The 20,009-nt window shown below is 33.6% G+C and overlaps 1 protein-coding gene and 1 long non-coding RNA gene across 2 annotated transcripts; one reads left to right on the forward strand and one right to left on the reverse strand.

The window, feature by feature from the left end:
- The first annotated feature begins 324 nt into the window (after positions 1 to 324).
- On the forward strand, positions 325 to 3,450 carry LOC106363731 (endoglucanase 25-like). The gene is made up of 7 exons (XM_048781029.1): positions 325 to 564; positions 644 to 1,176; positions 1,268 to 1,566; positions 1,643 to 2,065; positions 2,163 to 2,298; positions 2,500 to 2,672; positions 2,748 to 3,450. Exons 2-7 carry the CDS (start codon positions 780 to 782, stop codon positions 3,135 to 3,137), a joined length of 1,818 nt encoding a protein of 605 aa, XP_048636986.1. The 5' UTR covers positions 325 to 564; positions 644 to 779; the 3' UTR covers positions 3,138 to 3,450.
- Positions 3,451 to 18,776: 15,326 nt separating this feature from the next.
- On the reverse strand, positions 18,777 to 19,626 carry LOC111216037. The gene is made up of 3 exons (XR_002664754.2): positions 19,605 to 19,626; positions 19,282 to 19,404; positions 18,777 to 19,012 (listed from the first exon to the last, which is right to left on the reverse strand). It is a non-coding gene; the product is annotated as an uncharacterized LOC111216037 (long non-coding RNA).
- Positions 19,627 to 20,009: the final 383 nt, after the last annotated feature.

The following is a 20,009-nucleotide window of genomic DNA, read 5'->3' on the forward strand; positions in this document are numbered from 1 at the left end:
TAACTTTAAGTATTCATGTATTCAAATTTTATTTTATGTTTAAAGTGTTGATATTTGTTACTAGAATATTTAAAAAAGAGTTTCTAATTATGGAAAGCCACTACATGTGTTCAGTTCACTGTCTCTATTATCGTCTATTGGTGAAAGTCTCATTCAGAAATCGCTGATTTAGACGAGACGGTCTTATAATCCGATGGCTCGTAAATGTATGAGTTTAGGTGCTCTTGATGGCCATTAACTGTAAGTCACTGACATTCTTTTGTAGGATTTATCTGTTAAGCCGAGGTTTTTCATCAGGTTTCTTGACAAATGTTACAGGAGAGCATCGAGACAATCCGACCAGGTTTAGGCCCTCAGGTTCAGAAAGCGTTCCTTCAAAACCAAAGTCAATTTCAGCTCTCGCCTTCGCAGCAGCAACAACAATAACAGATCTTGGCTCAGGTTCAAGGTCAAGGAAATATGAGCACTTCGTCCATGTATGGAGGAGACATGAACTCGAAAGATTGTCAACAGAATGCAAATGATGGATCTGTAGGTTCCCCTATGCAATCGAGCTCGTCAAAAGTAAGATTTCCTTTTTCAAATCTGTAAAAACTCACATTCCTATTGAATGTATTGAGCTGAATTATACCATCTTCTGTAGCATATCAACATGCCGCCAGTACAGCAATCTTCTTCTCAGGGACAAGATCCTTTACTATCTTCAGAGCAGGTATTTATGTTGATATATAATGTGGTTTGTTGGTCCAAATTAGTATATTCTTCAGTTTGTGAGATGAATGAGCCACAACTTCCGCTTCGTGTGTTTGATAGAACAACCACAACTAACACCTCTCTCTCTCTCTCTCTCTCTCTCTCTCTTTCAGATGAATCATAGGACAACGAAGGAGATTGAGGAACTAGAGCTGACGCCACTGACACAGCCTTCTCTGGAAATGAAGGAAAGTTGGGTTCTCAAACCAACTTCCGCCAAGAAAAAGAAGAAATTTTCTGTTGCTTGCCTCGCAAGCAACATAAAATTACTTCTATGGCTTGGAGGACTCTCGGGTGTGTCTTGCATCATCGCGATAACACTGTCGAAGACTCTTCCTCACGACCACAACGTTCCACCACGAACGAAAGACAATAGCATCATTGCTATTCCATTGGCATTGAAGTTTTTCAATGCCCAAATATGTAAGCTAATCAGTTCTGATATTTTAAATTCATTACTAGCTACTAAAAATGTTACTAAACTTCTTCTTTTTAAATGTTTTTGATGTTCCAGCCGGAAAACTCCCAGAGTGGAATAACGTGTCTTGGCGGGGAGATTCTTGTTTGAATGATGGTGGGAGCCTTTACCCTAATTTGGCAGGAGGATATTATGATGCTGGAGGTTCTATCAAGTCCAGCTTCACTATGTCTTTCTCGATGACAATGTTGAGCTGGAGTGTCATTGAATATGGCTCAAAATATGACGTTTCTGGAGAACTCAACCACGTCAAAGGACTCATAAAATGGGGAAGTGATTATTTCCTCAAGACTTTCAGTAGCAGTTCTGATACAATATCTGACATGGTGTCGCAGGTTAAAAGTTATTTTCATTCCTTGAGTTGCGCATACTCATTGAGTTCAGTCCTAAACGTTTGTATTCGTTTTCCAGATAGGAATGAGTGGACAAAGCAAAATCCCTAATGACAACTACTGCTGGATGAGGCCAGAGGACATTAATTACAAAAGGGACTTCACTGTGTGTCACACTAACTGTCCGCATCTAGCTGCAGAGATGGCAGCTGCCCTCGCCTCCGCATCCGTCGTGTTCAGAGACCAAGTCGAGTACTCTGCAACACTTGTTCGCAGTGCCAAATCGATGTACTCGTTCGCTGAGGCTATGAGTTCCAAAATGAAAAGCTCAGAGCACTGGGATGACCTCATATGGGGAGGAGCATGGATGTATTATGCCACGGGAGATAACACCTATCTTGCGAAGGTAACCAGTCACGAATTAGCGAACCGTGCCGGTGCCTTCTCGCGCGGCCCTCATTATGGTGTCTTCGGGTGGGACAACAAGCTTGCTGGGACACAGGTACATGAGGCTTCTTAGTTATGTTTTTATTCCAACAGCTTGCTTGCTTGCTTACATTCTGTTTTTGTTTGTTTGTTTGTGTTCTTTTTTTTTTCAGTTGCTCTTGACTCGGCTGAGGCTGTTCCTCAGCCCTCCCTTTCCTTATGAAGACATGTTGAAAACCTTTCACGAACAAACCAGCATAGTAATGTGCTCGTACTTGCCTGACTACACCAAATTTAACAGAACAAAAGGTAAGAAGAGTTAGTTAGCTGTCTCAGATTTTGAAACTGCATCAGTCTTTCTAGTGTAAACTTGTGAAACAATTGGATAGTGAGATTTTTTGGTCTTGTAGCTCGTGCTCAATATATTGAAAAGGATTACGTGACTTGTGATTTAGTTAGGATCATGTTTTGATCATAGTATTGAGGGTATGTCTGCTTTCATATCTACAGGTGGTTTGATCCTGCTGAACCATGGCGAACCAGAGCCTCTCCAATATGCTGCGAATGCAGCTTTCCTCGCAACCCTCTACAGCGACTACCTGGATGCGTCTGATACTCCTGGATGGTACTGTGGCCCAAGTTTCTTCAAAACTCAGGTCCTACGTGACTTTTCAACATCTCAGGTATTGAAATCACAAAGAAAACGTTACAACCATTATAATATGATCAAGCGTTTGTGTGTGTTCTTCTTCCCGCAGGTTGACTACATACTAGGCAAGAACCCACAGAATATTAGTTACGTTGTGGGGTTTGGGAAGAAATATCCAAAACATGTACATCACAGGGGAGCTTCGATCCCCAAGAACAAGAAAGTGACTTGCGAAGGAGGTTGGAAGTGGAAGGAGAGCAGTAACGAGAATCCAAACACGATTGAAGGTGCAATGGTCGCTGGACCTGACAAGAATGACGGCTTCCACGACGTACGTGCAAACTACAACTACACACAGGCCACTCTGGTGGGAAACTCAGGTCTTGTGGCAGCCCTTGTAGCCTCGTCCCGAGGGGGTGGAGGACTTGACAGAAACGGCATCTTCGCAGCCATTACTCCTCTGTCGTTGGCACAGCCGTCTCCGGATCCTGAGACTTGATCAAGAAGATCTTCTCTGTTTATTATTGGACTTGTTTTCCCTGTTTCTTCATGTTCTCGACAGTTCTTTATGCTTTCTTCAACTCCCTGATCTGTTCTTTAACATACTTTGTCCGTCACTATCCAACTGTCCAAGTCTCGGATAGGAGGATCTAATGGAGTTCTTGTTTCTGCTTGACTTCTTTCTGAATGTTTCAACAAGGTTGGTCATGTGTTTGACGATCACAACACTATACCGCTGCATGTGTTCCTGATGTGTTGATTCCACATTGCTTCCTTGGGCTATATTTCGTCCTAAAGCAGACGCCGCTACAAAAGCTTCCACGGAAATATTTTTAAAAATAACCTTCCAAAGGATGCTTTATGTTACCTAGTAGTAGTACACCAGGATGCTTCAACCACAGCAGCCTTGCAGAGCTCCATCGCCTTACCTGCAGCTTCTCTCACATTCTGTAGTAGTGTGGATTTGAATCCCCAAGAGTTTGATTCATTCCACCAACCTCCTCCTAGTCATAACACCGTACCACAACTTGAACCTTCCAGACCTGGCATAGCTTTGTCACCAATCAAATGACATTATATATATTATATAACCTGTAGTCTTAATCTTCCTATTGTGGTACGGTGTTATGAGTCACAACAGAATCAAGAGATAAGTGCATTGCCTCCTATTTTGGTACGATGTGGCATAGCTTTGTAACCAATCAATAGACATCAACTCAGTGGATTTATAGTTGAATAGGATTGGTTTCACCAATGGATATTGAAAATTACATCCAGTTCCACTGAAACCAAATTCTAATAAAATTCAATGGATACTGAATAACAATGGATGTTAATGGATTTCAGATTCAATATAATACATACCCAATCCAATAATAGAGGATTTCACTTTACATTTGAATTCTTTTGCTTATAAAGTCTCTGTGTTTTTCCTAAGGATTCGAGGCAATGCACTTATCTCTTGCCTAAATCTGAGTCACAACAGAATCCAGAGTTTCTCTGGACTCACTAAGACGTGTGAAACAGCTGAGTGTGTTCGTATTTCACACAACCACATCGGCAAGCACTCAGTTTTATACATTGTCGAGCAAGTCTTCTACTTTATTTATAGATCATTATATCCTTCAAAAATTTTGGATTCTCTTGATGTTTTTTTTTGTAACATGGAGTCTCTTGATGTTAGATGTTAGATCATTATAAATTGTACGTTGTTTTTTCCCGACAATGTCAAATGTTATAAACTGTAACAGAAGATGTCAACTAATGATGTAAAGAACTAAACCTAGTGGACGTAGTAAAAGGATGGCTATCAAGACAGATATGAGTAAGGCGTATGATAGGATGGAATGGTCATTTATTGAAGCTGTCATGCGCAAAATGGGGTTCTCAGAGATATGGATTGCCTGGATAATGCGTTGTATTACGTCGGTGAAATATAAGGTCCTTATGAATGGTGAGCCAAGAGGAAATATTGTTCCAGGGCGAGGATTACGTCAAGGAGATCCTTTGTCTCCTTTCATTTTTATTCTATGCACGGAAGCGCTCGTTAGCCTTCTCAATTATGCAGAGAACCAAGGGAAGATAACAGGGATGCGCGTTACACGCGCGTGTCCGTCGGTATCTCACCTTCTCTTTGCTGATGATAGCCTTTTCTTCTGTAAGGCGGAGCCCCGTGAATGTGAAGAAGTAATGAAAGTAGTCAGGAGATATGGCAAAGCCTCTGGACAATGTATTAATTTTGATAAATCTTCCTTACTCTTTGGTAAGCGGATTAATGCGGCTACTAGACAACAGCTTAAAGATGTGCTTGGAATACAGAATGAAGGAGGAATGGGAACTTACCTTGGTATCCCAGAAGACATAAGTGGATCTAAGTGCAAACTTTTTGCATTTCTGAAAGATAAGTTGATGCATAGAGTGAATGGATGGACAGGCAGATGGCTCTCAAAAGGTGGAAAGGAAGTGTTGATTAAATCCATTTTGCTTGCCCTACCGACGTACGTTATGTCTACTTTTCTGCTCCCATTAGAGATTTGTGAAAATCTTGCCAGTGCCATTGCACAGTTCTGGTGGAGTTCAAATCCACCAAAGAGAGGGATACACTGGGCGAAGTGGGAGAAAGTTTGTTTACCAAGAGAGGAGGGTGGAATTGGTTTCCGTATGATCCATGAGTTCAATCTGGCCCTGTTGGCTAAACAATTATGGAGGCTACTTCAGTTCCCTGATTCCCTAGTTGCACGGGTTTTGAAGGGAAGATACTATAGATTGAGCTCTCCACTAAGAGTGGATACTGCTAACAACCCATCCTATGTGTGGACGAGCATTATTGCAGCCAGGAAATTGTTACTACTAGGGATCAGACAGAAAATTCATTCCGGATATGAAGTTAAGGTGTGGGGAGATCCGTGGATTCCAACGACCCCCGCGAGACCAGCTAACTCCATAGCGCCAGTCATGCACCCTAATATGCGAGTCAGCGATCTTATTGATCAAGTATCGAAGGAATGGAATATTGGTCTATTGGAGAGTTACGTCATCCCTGAGGACATACCTCTCATAAGGAGTTTAGCCATAAGCTCGACTCATCGCCGAGATACTTTCTGCTGGAACTACACAAAGAATGGCCAATATACGGTTAAATCTGGTTATTGGGTGGCACAGAATGTATTAAAACCAGCAGCGGAGAAAGAAGTTATAGAGCCGAGCATCACAAAGCTCCAAGCCTTTGCTTGGAAGGTAGAGGCGCCAAAGAAGATATGTCATCTTATATGGCAATTGTTGACTGGTCATGTGGCTGTAACGAGGAACTTGACAAGACGCAATATGAGGTGTGACAATTACTGTCCAAGATGCGGAGAATTAGAGGAAACTGTGACCCATGCATTTTTTGAATGTCCGCCAGCTCTTCAAGTCTGGTCATTATCATCGACTCCAACTAGCCCTGATATATTTCCGGTATCAAGTGTCTACACAAATATGGATTATCTGTTTTGGAGGAAGAATAGCATCATCGAGCCAGAAAGAGACAGGGATCCTTATCCCTGGATATTATGGTACATTTGGAAGGCTAGAAATGACAAACTCTTCAGAGGAATAGATAGAGATCCATTGGAGCTAGTTCGACACGCAGAGAGTGAATGTCATGCATGGTTTGATGCTAATGAAGCGGTGCAACTAGTGTTACAACCAGTGGTTCAAGCTAATATCCCTGGGATAGCCCAAGTCATACGTTTGGGTAATATATGCTTGCTAGATGGATCTTGGACATCTTCTGCTCACTTTAGCGGATGCGGCTGGGTATGGATGGACAGTGTTGGGAATATTCAACTTATGGGAACAAAGAATTTCACTCGACGTGAATCAGCTTTGCATTCGGAAGTAGAAGCACTGCGGTGGGCGATGGAAAATATGCTTCAACATTCAACATGCCAGAACTTTGGGACAGACTGCAAGGAGCTGATTGCAATGTTAAAGGACCCTCAAGATTGGCCAAGCTTTGCGACAGAATTGGAGAGAATAGAGACATTACAGATATGCTTTCCGGACTTCAGCATCATTCATGTTCCACGGGCGCGCAATCAGATTTCAGATTTTTTAGCTAAGACTGCAAGATCCTTCCATAGGGAGTTACTTTTTATTGGTTGTTCTATTCCGGTTTGGTTACCCAGACCACCTCAAGTTTGAGTAATAGAATGGCCTTTTGACGTCAAAAAAAAAAAAAAAAAAAAAAAAATGATGTAAAGAACAAAGAATTCCAGTTAATTCCATCCTATAAATCAAAATATAGTCCAAGCAAAGCCACTAAAATCAATTTTAGCTTTTAAAGAATTCAATTAAATTCCACCAAAATACTTTTAGCTACAATTCCATTAAAATCACTGAATTCCTATACCAATAAGAAAAATTCGAGAGGAGAATGAAAGAGTTATTCTTGGTTTTGAGTTTTGGGTGGAAAATAATACAAATGAGGAAGTAACCGTTAAAGTATCAACGGATAGTTTTCGGAATTTTCAAGGGGCTTATCTCATGTGTCAGGGTGCACAATACTAACAATAGTCTGAGCACTTTTTGAGTGACGCAGAAGAATGTGCCTCTGCTAGGGGACTCTCTTCTTGTTCCTATACAAAATTATTCAGTTTCTTATGATTCAAACCCAAAAAGGAAAAATGAATGATATTTGTTATGAATTTTTAATCCGTAACACTTTATTTAAGTTTTCCAACACCAACTAATTTCGTTAATATTTATGATTTTTTTAGTTTGAAACATTCTCTGAATGATTCTGACTCGTGTTTCCAAATCTTAAATAAAGGTTAGACTAAACAGTGGTTCTCTCCAAATCACGTTCTCAAGATTAAGAAGAAAATGAGTTCCTGAAATAGAGATCCAAATCTCAGGATTAAGAAGAAAATGAGTTCCTGAAATTCAGATTCATATCTGAGGAGTAATAAGAAAATCTTGCATCCGTCTCCATCTAGGCCCATCTATTCAGATCTAGATCTCTGCGGTGATAAAAATATGGTTTGTAATTTGCACTTCAAATTTGGTCAAAAACAGCTTAACTAAAGCTAACTCAAAACATAAAATTGATAAAGACAATTGAAGAAGAAGACTTATCTACACTATGAGAATTTGTGTCTTGTTTTCGTTAAAGATATCTTATTTCGAAAACAAGACTAGTTTGGCATTGCTAGCGTGTTAGTTTTCATTTTTATCTTGTCGTATTCTTCTTATGATGTAATAGATTGCAAATCATTATCAATAAAAGCGTCAAAAATTACGACTTCTTTATAAATATTGGAAAATTCTAGGCCAAAGTTACGATTTTTAAAACTTCATTAAACTTGTGTTCGCCTACTTTGTAAGTAAGGGTGTCAACCGACACCAAAGTTGGTGTTGATAAACACCATACCAAATCTCGACTCTGGCTTAGTTTTCAACTTCACTTCTCTTGATGATCCAAGATCTTTCCAAAATCTCCGAAGTACTCTAAAACGTACTCAAACCTGTAAAGACTCTAAAATCAACTCCAAACATATAATATATACACTAAAGTAAAACTATATCATGGTTAAAATCTTTTAAACCATGATATATCAACTTTTCAGACTTATCCTTTGTTTGGCTTTTAGCAAAACATAGATTAAACATGTGAAACATGTTTAGAAATCCATGAACTCACATATTCTTTAAAACCGTTACTTACTATATTTTCTTGTGTGTTTAGGTGCATGCAAAATGCAGTACCATAAGCAACAAATAAAAGGAGATTTTGGATCTTTCAAAATAGAAGCTAGCTGATTTAGAACACACGAACCGTAAGGCCAAGAAACAAGTGCCGATCGACAACACACGAGAGGGAGCATCGAACGACACCACACTAGTGCCGATCAACACCTTACATGAAACATGGTCAACCAAATGGGCCATGCAAGGAACGAGGCTGGACTGAAGATTGATGCACATTGGGCTGTAATCCCTGATGAAATTGTTGCTGTTGAGAATGCTGGGAAAGATGAAGCTGTTCGACATAGAACACTTGCAGATTATAACAAGACTGATAAGTTCTATGCCACAGCGATTAGACCTCCACCATTCCAGAGGAATGACTTTGAGCTGAAACCTATGTACTACACTCTTGTGGGTCATTACCCTTTTCATGGTCTTCCTCATGGACATCATATGGAACGTCTTGAGAGGTTCGAGGATCTTGCATCTAGCATCATGCTAAATGGAGTCTCTGAAGACTATAGTTTCTACAAGTTGCTATCATACTCTCTTTTCGGGAATGCAGTTCATTGGGTCAAGCAGTTGGCACCATGATCTCTCACTACTTGGAATGACACCAAGCATGTTTTTTTGAACAGCTTCTTTAATGATGCAAGTTATAGAATTTAGAAACAAAAGCTCTTCATTTTCTCAGGGTAATATACAAGCATGCAAAACATCATGGGTCTGATTAAGAGCATCCCAGAGAGACTGTCCTATCATGGATTCAATGAAGTTCAACTAGCAGGAATCTTTTTCAATGGCATTGATTAGAGATATCAAATTGCTTTGGATGCTGCGAGTGAAGAAAATTTCAAAACTAGAAGTCTAAAAGAAGCTAGAAGGCTGATTGCAAACTTTGTTACAATAGTACCAAGAATGCAGATCTGGACAGGATGAATCTGCTAGGAATATGGATGGAGGACATATTGCTGAGGTGTTAGGTAAGCTGGATTTTATTCAAAATATTTTGAAGCCATGTTGGATCAGGTCTTAGAGGTTCAGAAGAAGATGAATGAACAATTCAATAAAAAGTTAGATTTTGTCTACATTGAGATGAATAGAAAATTTAAAGCTCAATACACTCATCTGAAGAAATTGGATATTAAGGTTACTCAAACTGCTAAAGTTGTGAAGAGGCAAGAACAAATGCTTCTTGAAAGATCAAAAACAAACCCAAAGGTAATGAGCATCACGAGCCTGAAAGGCCATACAAACTAAGTGAAGCTGACTACGGAGTCACAGAGGTCAATGTCGAGTGGTGTCGGTTGACACCCATTGAGGAAGGACGTAGAAATTTCTCGAGGTGGACCAAAATCGACCTGCAATTTCTATCTCAACACTCAAGGGTTAATACCGCAGTAGAGTGTCGATTGACACCCCTCTTATGTCGATCGGCACCCCTAGAGAAAGGGCACATAGCCTTTTTCAAAGATACATGTCGATCGACACTTACCTAGTAGCGGTAACACTCATAAATGAACATCTTATCTATCTGTGTGATTGCACCTAGTGTAATTAAGGAGAAGGTCTACAAGCCTAAGGTACGTACCATGCAGTACCCAAACATCTGAAACCTCCTATTAGTGCAAAAGAGTTGGCTGGTTCTCAAAAGAGAGTGAAGAGGATCCCAGAAGGTGTCTCCATTGAAGGTGTTTATGATAGATTTCACTTCAGCCAGTTCTTCAAGAACACTAGAGAATCCATGAATTAGGCTAAAGCATTGTATCACCGCATCAACTGGTGTTAAGGAACTGACAACGCTAGCAGACGATGGGCAGTTTGTAGTTCCATGCTTTCTCTCCGTGACCATTAAGAAACCAGTTTGGTATATGAAAGTCAATGAGAATATCACACTTAAAATGTAGCCAAGGCATCAATCAAGATCAAGCAAGTTCAGATCTTCAGGCAAAACCCTAAATTCAACTACAAGCAACCGAGATCCATGGCGGCTTTGATCTTATCCATCTAATTTCTGTAGCTAAGAAAAAATCGATAGGAGAGAGAAGGCTAGAGGAAAATGAAAGAGCTATTCTTGGCTTTGAGTTTTGGGATGGAAATAATACATATGGGGAAGTAGCCGTTTCAGTGTCAATGGATCGTTTTTGGAATTTTCAAGGGGCTTATCTCATGCGTGCGGGCACACTGTTAACAATTGTCTGAGCGCTTTTTGAGTAACAATGGATAATTGTTTTAGTATTTAGACGGACTCTGTTGTAAACCAAAATATGTGTATATTTCAAAGTTTTTCCAAGATAATCTTTTGTAAATGTGTTGACAAAAAAAAATCTTTCGTATATGTAATGGCCTATTTCCATACCTGTAAATTCGTTAACGAAATTATTATCAACTATTTTTTTAACAACATTACTATTAACTATAAAACTAGATCCTCGATCCGCATAACCGTGCATGTGATTATTTTTAGTTATATATATATATATATATATATATATATATATATATATAAATATTTGATTGCTGACAAAAATATATATTTTGATTTACATGATTAATGATATAGGAGCTTAACATTTATCTTATTATAAATAGTTTAATATAATATTTTTAAACACAACAATTTTATAGTTTGCATGCAGTAATTTAATTTATTGTTTCAAATTATTAGTGATATCACTCTTATTAAAACATTAACATTAACTAAAATTTTACATTATGTCTCAATTTAATATTAACTTAGATATTAATTTCCTTATGACTATATTTGTATTTTAGGTTTTGGTCTTACATATATTTTAGGTTTCCATATATGTTTTGGTCATACATATATGTATATAAATAACATATATTAAGTGTTAGGATGTCCGCTTCATTTAAATGATTAAACATTTAAACCAGAAATTGTAACATTGTATTTCTTTTTATTATTTTAAACCTGAATTTTTTTTTATCATCTATGTTTTTTGATGTTTCTTATGTTGTCTATTGGTGACTTAAACTTTTCTACCCCCAAAACTCTTGGATTATTTACAATGAATATTTCAATGTTAAACTTTTATTTGCAATTCTTCATCTATCATACACCATGTTATATAATTAATACTTAAACCTACAACTACATTTGATAATAACCACACTGAAAATAAAAATATTCTCATGAAAAATATTTTTCAATCATTCATCTGTCATTTATGTTAATGACATAAATTGATACAATACATATTGCACATTCAAAATTGCACAGGATAAAACAAAAACAAAAACAAAAAAACGATTAAATTAATGAATAATATTTAAATATGGCCTACATAAAAATAAGCTTGATTTTCTTTTTTTTTTAAAAAGCAGCCATATACTTCTATTATTGAAAATAAAACTAAACCGACCACTATATTTAATTACAGAAAGTGAATGCACTTCCAAATTAGAATTTGTAGACCGATCATTCATATTGATATCATATTTTCAACAGTGTGGTACAAAATTATAAATTAACAAATCCTAATTGTTAGAGATGAAAGATTTAATTGAAATATATTATGTTAAATTAATATCACAAATTTAATACAAAATTGTACATGAGTTTAATATAATTACTTATTAATTAGATACTTAAAGGTTTATTTTATTAAAAATGAAATATACATTTATATTTTAATAATTACAAAATTAATTAAATATTTAAAAGTTTTTTTAAGTGAAAACGAAATATACATTTATATTATAAGTAAATACGAAAGTAATTAAATATTTTAAAATTTTTTCTTTAATGAAAAATAAAATATATATTTATAATGTTAAAAAAGATATGAAAATATTTTATTCAGATGTCATTTAGAGAAAATATGGGAATATCTATTTGATTTTTTTTAGAATAGTTAAAATAATTCAATTATATATAGAAAAATTCATAAACTGAACCAAATTTCATAAATGAAATAGAAACTGAACCAAATTTCATAAATGAGAGGATCCTATATCTTTGGAACGAAAAATGGGAACCAAACCAAAAATCGAATGGATACCCAAATTTCTAAAATACAAATTATTTAACTACAAATATTAATTAGATTCGATCCTAACTAACCAAATATCCTAGAATACTATTTATAAACCAAATATTTAAAAATCGAATTATCAGAATATTATTTTATTCGAAGAAATAAAAATTATCCGAATTACCCAAAATTTAAACTAAAAACCAAAATTATCCGATGTTTTAACGATAAATCCAAAATTAACAAAAAAACTGAATCAGCCGAATCGGACCCATTTTTTCGATATTATTCGGTTTCCAACTTTGCGACCAAACCGGGCCAAAACCCAAAACAACCCAACTGAAACCCGAACCAAACATTGTAAAAACCTAAATGATTCCTAAATTTATAGAACTAAAACACCAACAACCGAAATACCCAAACCAAAACCGAATGATGAGGACCAATAGTGCATCTACATTTAAATAGTGCAAAGAAAGTATTCTATTTTATAAATTATTTAACTCCATTTACTGGGTACATATGTGGTTTATAGACTAATTAAGATATAAATAGTGTTTCTATACCCGATTCGAACCCACGGTCAAACCGTGAATCCGGTGACCATATATAATCCAGTCTGTCTTATATTCTTCATGTAGCAATTTATCAGAGGTTTTACCAATTGATATGTTTTCACAATATTTGGATTTAATAAAAAAAAGCCTCACCAAATAAAATCCGATAAAACCCAAAACCCCGTTTTTTTACCCGTGGCCGACACCAGTTGACCCAGTAAAAACCCAGAAAATGTGATATGATTCAATGGAGTTATTTGTTTCTACTTGAGTTTTTTTTCTGTATGTTTCACAAGGATGGTCATGTGTTTGACTATCACAATAATATACAGTTCCATCTGCTCATGATGTTTTGATTCGATATTGCTTCCTTGGGCTATTTGGTCCCAAAGCAGCGCCGCTACAAAACCTTCCAAAGGATGCTTCAACTAGCCATTTTTTCTCTAACCAGTTTGAAGTAGTGTTGATTTGAGTCGCCAAGAGGCTCATCAAGAGTCTGATACATTCCACTAACTTAAGGATTTCAGAACTGACATAGTGTTGTTACCAATCAAATGACATTATATATAACCTGTAGCTTATTTATCTTGTACGAACAAAAATTATAATAGGGGAAACTGAATAATAGTAAAATATTTGCATAAATTAATTGAAAAATAATATGAATACCGATAAATGAATTTGGAAAGAAAAACTGGTTTGCAGAGGCGAGACACTCTTTCTTTAATTCTGTATACACTTTGTAGTGTGACTGTTTCGTGGCGTTCCAAAATCCTATGATACAACTGTATATATTTCTATCTCCCATCACCGGAGAATATAATATGTCGAACCTAAGTTTTGTGTTGTATTCTACACCAAAGACAAAGAAAAAAAATAATGTATTCAATTCATAGAGTTTGTTATATCTATGAGAAAAGGTGAGTTTGTTATTTATAACAAACCATAGTCTAACGTTTCAAATTAGTCATAAAGGGAGAACTATATTTTAATGTGAAATGATTCTTGTTAATACAAATATTTAATTTGTAAGTTAAACAGTTCAATTCTTGTTAAAATTAAAACTAAAAGAGATAATAAATATGTTGACTTATTCAACATATAACAAATTTTCTTAGATAAAAATAATCTTTTTGTCATATCTCTTTTTTTTCAATAACTAAAGTGTATTTAACGCTTTGAGCTTTGTAAAGAATTCTCCACTTATTTTCTCCTCATACTTCCAATGTGAGATATTTTACAAATGTTACATTTTAAGCAACCTACTTTGAATTTTCATTTCTCATTCAAACTAACTCTATTTTCGACATATGAAAAAACAACTTTTCATAATGCTCCAAACAATAGTTCAAACAATCCCCCACATAAATAGAAATGACTCTAGACACTAGACGACTTGACAGACTTGACTTCCTAGACAAGATTCAACTAATGAACTTTTGAAAGTGAAAACAAAAAATCTACTGCATGATGAGAGTTGGTAGCAATTATTAAGCCTTGAACCAGTGATTGTTAATAGCTATCGGATTTACTCGGTCAGGTAGTGAACATGATGTCTTGAACCACCCGGGCTTTGATGTAAACCTAGACAATAACTATAACACAACCTCATTCTCTCACAGAACTAGGTTCTCTGTTGTGTTCATTTTTGGCCGTGAACATGTCTGGTTAATCATGAGTGAACTTGGAGAATATAGCATTTCATTCATTCTCCTAGAAACTGTCCCATTTCACACTTACAAGATAATTTGCCATTAGATTTGTTTAGAGGATTATCATGTACTACTCCATTCATATCTCAAAACAATGGACTCAAATTATTAAAAGCTAATGTTTATCATCTATTCCTTACATGTAGTAATGTTTAATCATCATAGGAACTGGATATAGGCCAAAGACTGACAGTGCTTTGAGCAGATTTTGTTTGACTTAGTTGTCTCCTTGAACCTATTTCTTGGGATTTCCAGTCATATAGGTAGACTTATTGCTAAACCTCATCTTAATTCACAAGCTATCTATTCCTTTTGATGATATGACCAATTGATCTCATGATTCACCTTTAATAAAATGATCTGAGGTTGTCAACAAATTGAACATAATGTCTTGAGATAGGTCCATTTGAGATCAATTGTCTAATGGTTTATGTCATTTTTTTTTAAAAAAGATACAATTAGAGTTTGACCCGCACGTGTTATTTTCATTTTTGCATAGATGTCGAATATTAGTTGTACAACTCATCTTTTCTGGTTTGTGCTCCTCTTGTTAACTCGAAAAACAAAACTTTGATGTTTATTGATCAATAACATGTTAGAGTTCTCCTTTTAGGATATCTATCCTTTGTCTCTTAGTGAGACTACGATTTCTAAATTTACTTCCAAATTATGCTGACATGTTTACATATTTAAACTACTGAGTTAAGAAAACTTTTTTTAAATAAATATCAAAACCATAGAAGAAAGATGTATCATAATGTTATTTCTAAATATTTGTTCGTAATTTTCATGTCTCCACTTTCTTTTATCTTCAAATTCCATATGATTTGAAAATAAAGAGATTAAAAATAAAATTTTGAAAGTTGTTAGTAATCTGTTTATTAATTTGGTTGAATGAGAAAGGATTAGAGACACACTTCTAAATCTTTTGATAAACATTTAACATTTTTAATTTGTATTCAAATCATTTTTTTTTGAAAACATACATTTTAAACCACTCATGGTATTAAAATCAGATAAAAATTCACCCAAAATTAAAGTACGCACTAGTGCCAACAACATAACGTTGTCACAGATTTTTGCTTTTGTGTTTTATATTTGTTTAGGAAATGAAATATTCCAATCTTTTATATTAGCTAAATATTAGATAATTTGGTGTAGCACATACGATTTTCAGGAAACAATATTTATTATGTATATTGTAATTTCATTTACTAAAATTATTTTTCGTTAAAGAGTAAAAAAAAGGAGTGGTATTCACTTGTAATTCTGTAGAAAAAAATAGGGTTATTTCAAATTTGTACTCTTATTTTAATAGTTTAGATTAACCAATATACACAAAACTCAGTGCATGATACTAGTTTATTTATTAAATCATATTGTGATAATTATCACTAATTTCATTTGGCCTCTTGTCAACAACTTTATATGGTAATTAAAGCTTCCCCCCTCCCCACATTTTTTGACATAACTCAAAATCATTCATATTTTCACCATCTCTTAAGAGTTTAGAAAAACTAATCTACAACTCTTTTGGATTTAAATAAAAATTTAAAATATTATAATTTTTTTTAAAGAATATGTATTTCATGCTCATAAATTCACATTTTACATACAACTATTTTCATAATTCTCTCATGTTGATTTATAAAATCTAACTTGTATGTTTTTAGGATTATTTTTCCAAGGACATTTTTTTGTTGTTGCAAATATGCATATCATGATATTGTTTGTGGCATCAAAACCACCATTCTCTTTGGTTATTTTTAACCACGTTGACTTTAGAAAGTACAATAAACAAGTCATTTTCAGTCACATTGATATGAGATTTTTCATTTTTATTTTTTTCGTGTCAATCTTTCTACTACTCACGTTAAAGCATTGACGTAATATGAATGTTTTGAACAATATCAACAACAATTCTATTTCCTGTGGCAAACGATTTATATGTAGCAGACTTCTCCCAAAATTAGTTTGCGGTGTCGGCTCACAAAATTCATTTTCGTCCATAGAACTTGATCTCTCAAAGATCAGAATGTTGTTTATAACTATGGTACCACCATACTTGAAATTTGAATTTCTTTTTTTTTTCTTCTCATGATGCTTAATAACTAAATTAAGTTTTCCCAAAAAAATCTGAAAGACTGAAACAAGAAATCAAAAACGTTAAGTCATTCTTGATAATTAAAGAAAATATTTATCTTTAACGAAGTCAAAGCATTGAACCAGCCCAAGTCACAATCAAGAGCATATGCCAATAGAAAAAAACGTCTACATTTTAATTCTATTAAACTGACAGAATTTTTTAATTCTATTAAATTCTGCCATTTAATAAAATCAATTAAATACTCATCAAACCCAGCAAAATAGATGTTATGTAATTCTACTCTTTCAATCTATTTGAACTTTACATCATCCGTGTAAAGTGTGAACATTGATTTTATATTACTTTAAAATGGTATTTGTAAAAAATCAACAACATCAAAGGGGATGTATTGGAACAAGAGTTCTACGAGAATTTGGGATTTTGTTAAAATCTCTTGTTATTAAACTAATGATTTTAAAAAAATATAAACATAAAAATAAACATTTCCTTAATAACAGTAAATAGATATCTATATTATTAAAACTGAAGTACCTTTTAGTACTGTTTGGAAACATGGATAAAACATAAATGAGAATTGTTTGGAAACAAGGATATAATATAAATGAGAATTGTTTGGAAACATGGATAGCAGATTAATTACTTTCTTTTATTTACACATTTAGTCATTGCATTTATTATAAATTATATATTTCCTTTTTGTATTTTTTCTTTATAGATTCTGCCACTACATTTAAAATTAATTTAAATTAATTAATTACAATGGTTGTTGTTTCTTTATAGTGAAAATAAAAAAAAAACTAAAATATATAGTATATCTTATATAAAAGAATTTTAAATATAGTATTACTTTATTTAGTTTAGTCAAATATAAAAATTTTGAGAGTTCAATTTTCAAGAAAATAAAATATCATAAAATTAATAATAATTCATAGAAAACTAACGCAAAAATTAAATTTTAGGCATGTTTTCCTTAACAGAAAAACAACAGGTCAATATATGAATTATACAATTACATCAAATTACATTAAGTTATAAAAAAATAATATAATATTATGTACAAATAAAAAAAATTATTATCAAACATCTATATTATAAAATAATATATTTTATTCTCTTTTTTTAACGCTGATTTGTTATGATATTACAATTATGATATGAGAAAGATTACATAGACGATTCTACTCTATATGTACATTACAAAACATAAAAAATATATATGGAATTTTTTAATCAAACGAGCAGTTTATGATTTTATGTTAAACACAAATTAAATCAAACACCCGCACGGGGGTGCGGGTCAAGTTCTAGTTATATATATAAAGCTTGTATAAATATTTAATTTATTTATTATTTCTAAAATTTTAGTATTTTAAATTTTTTTTAAGTTAATTTTACGGATCTCCGCGGATAATATATTATCTAGACGGATATCCGAAATCTGGATATTCAAAAGCCACAAATCCTGATCCGGGTATTAAATCTACTGATCCGGAAATTCTAAATATCACGGATATCCAGATCCGTCATAGTCCTAGGAACGGTGTAATGATATCTTTCTCTATAGAGATTAGTGTACTTTTTTGGTCAAATGAGATTTATGCATTTTTATTTTTTTTATCGACGAGATTCTAGAATTGTTTTTTGGATCAAATGTTAATTATTTGATTTTAGTGCTCTTTTTTAGGTTAAACATCTGCTGAATTTGTTTCTGCAAATGATTTTGCATTTTTTCCCCTCAAGTTGGTAATAATTCAAATAAACTAATAAATAAGCAATAAAACCTTTGTTGCCAAAAAAAAAAAACCAATAAAACCTTTAGATTCGACGCGGTACACAACGGTCATAAAGGTGGAAGCTAAAGGACACGGAGTGAAAGAATGGGATGATGGTTTTAGTGCTCTTATATTTTATTTTATTTTGACGAAAGGTTTTAACCTATTAAAAATATAAGAGCTAGTCTGTAAATAAAAGTATATAATTGTAGCGCTTGCTTTGCATGAAAATAACAAATACATCATATTTGAATACCAGACATATTAATTTGAGGATACTAACTTTTTGGATGAAAAAAAGTGGCGGATACATATTAAATTACGACCAAGAAGGTACATTGCAGCAACAATAATAAGTAGTTTGCTCGTTTGGACCACCTATATGAGTTAAGCAAGTTCCTCCAAGTTCGTAACCCAGATGAAAACATTTTTTTTTGCATGTCAATACCGGCGTCTGGCCCTCGCATTTTCCTTGTGGTTGGCATTCTCCTTCTTTGCCTATTTTGATCATAAAAGTTAACACAAGTTTTAAATAAAAAATTGAAAAATCAGTATATTAAAATACTTAAACTCAACTTCTTAAGTCTTTTCTTTTCAATAAATGAATCAGTTTTTTGTCAAATAAAAATGAATCAGTTAAAAAGTTCTTGATTTTTTCAAAGTATTACAGATTGTATCACATTTTTCTTTTGCTTTTAAGAAAATAAAAACATAAAATAAAATATTCCTTCAATTAAAATAAATAAATATATAATAAGATATATTACCTGTAATTGTAGGAAAAAGGCTTATGAGAGTAAAGACCATCAACAAAGACAACAGAAGAGATAAACTTTTCTTGGTTGCCATGTTATCTTTGTATAAGTTAGAATTACTCTTTACTGAATATCCTTCAAAGAAACAAAACATACAGATTTTACCATGAACATTAGACGAGATTCTGGTGTAAGAACTCTTAGAGAAAAAATTCTGATGAAATACATACTTTTACATATATTAAAACGTATATACATCAATATGAATAAATAAAATTACAAAAAAACTAAAATTTTGTATAGTAAAAAAAAGAAGAATTTCTAACTTGATTTACCTTTTGGTATTATGTATTTTTCTTCTTATTGTGAATTGATCGTATGCTCTCATTGTGTTTATATATATATTCATGATAAATCTTCCATATTTGGTAACACATCTTATGTAATAAATATTTATAATTAATTTCCTATATTCGAATGTATATTGGTCAACATTCTTTTTATTTGCTATAAATGAATGATATAATCTTTTGTTTCTATAAATAAAATACTCCTCATTATGTTATGGTTTTCATAATAAAACTTCCATTGTAAATTTCTGAACGAAATTAATATTTACTATATATGGATGGTATAATCTTTTTGTTTTTAATATATACTAGATTTTGATCCGCATGATTACTTGCTAGTTTATAAATAAAAATTGAAATAAAAATATAATTTCCTAAATATTTTATGTA

The sequence above is a fragment of the Brassica napus genome, chromosome A5 (genome assembly GCF_020379485.1).
Source record: "Brassica napus cultivar Da-Ae chromosome A5, Da-Ae, whole genome shotgun sequence".
Taxonomy (NCBI): domain Eukaryota; kingdom Viridiplantae; phylum Streptophyta; class Magnoliopsida; order Brassicales; family Brassicaceae; genus Brassica; species Brassica napus.

What these genes read in the sequence shown, in the direction of transcription:
- LOC106363731 (XM_048781029.1), top strand. Translation starts at nt 780, where the DNA reads ATGAGCCACAACTTCCGCTTCGTGTGTTTGATAGAACAACCACAACTA. An exon ending in GTTTTTCAATGCCCAAATAT is followed by an intron (nt 1,177 to 1,267) that starts GTAAGCTAATCA and finishes TTGATGTTCCAG; the next exon opens with CCGGAAAACTCCCAGAGTGG. An exon ending in ACAAGCTTGCTGGGACACAG is followed by an intron (nt 2,066 to 2,162) that starts GTACATGAGGCT and finishes TTTTTTTTTCAG; the next exon opens with TTGCTCTTGACTCGGCTGAG.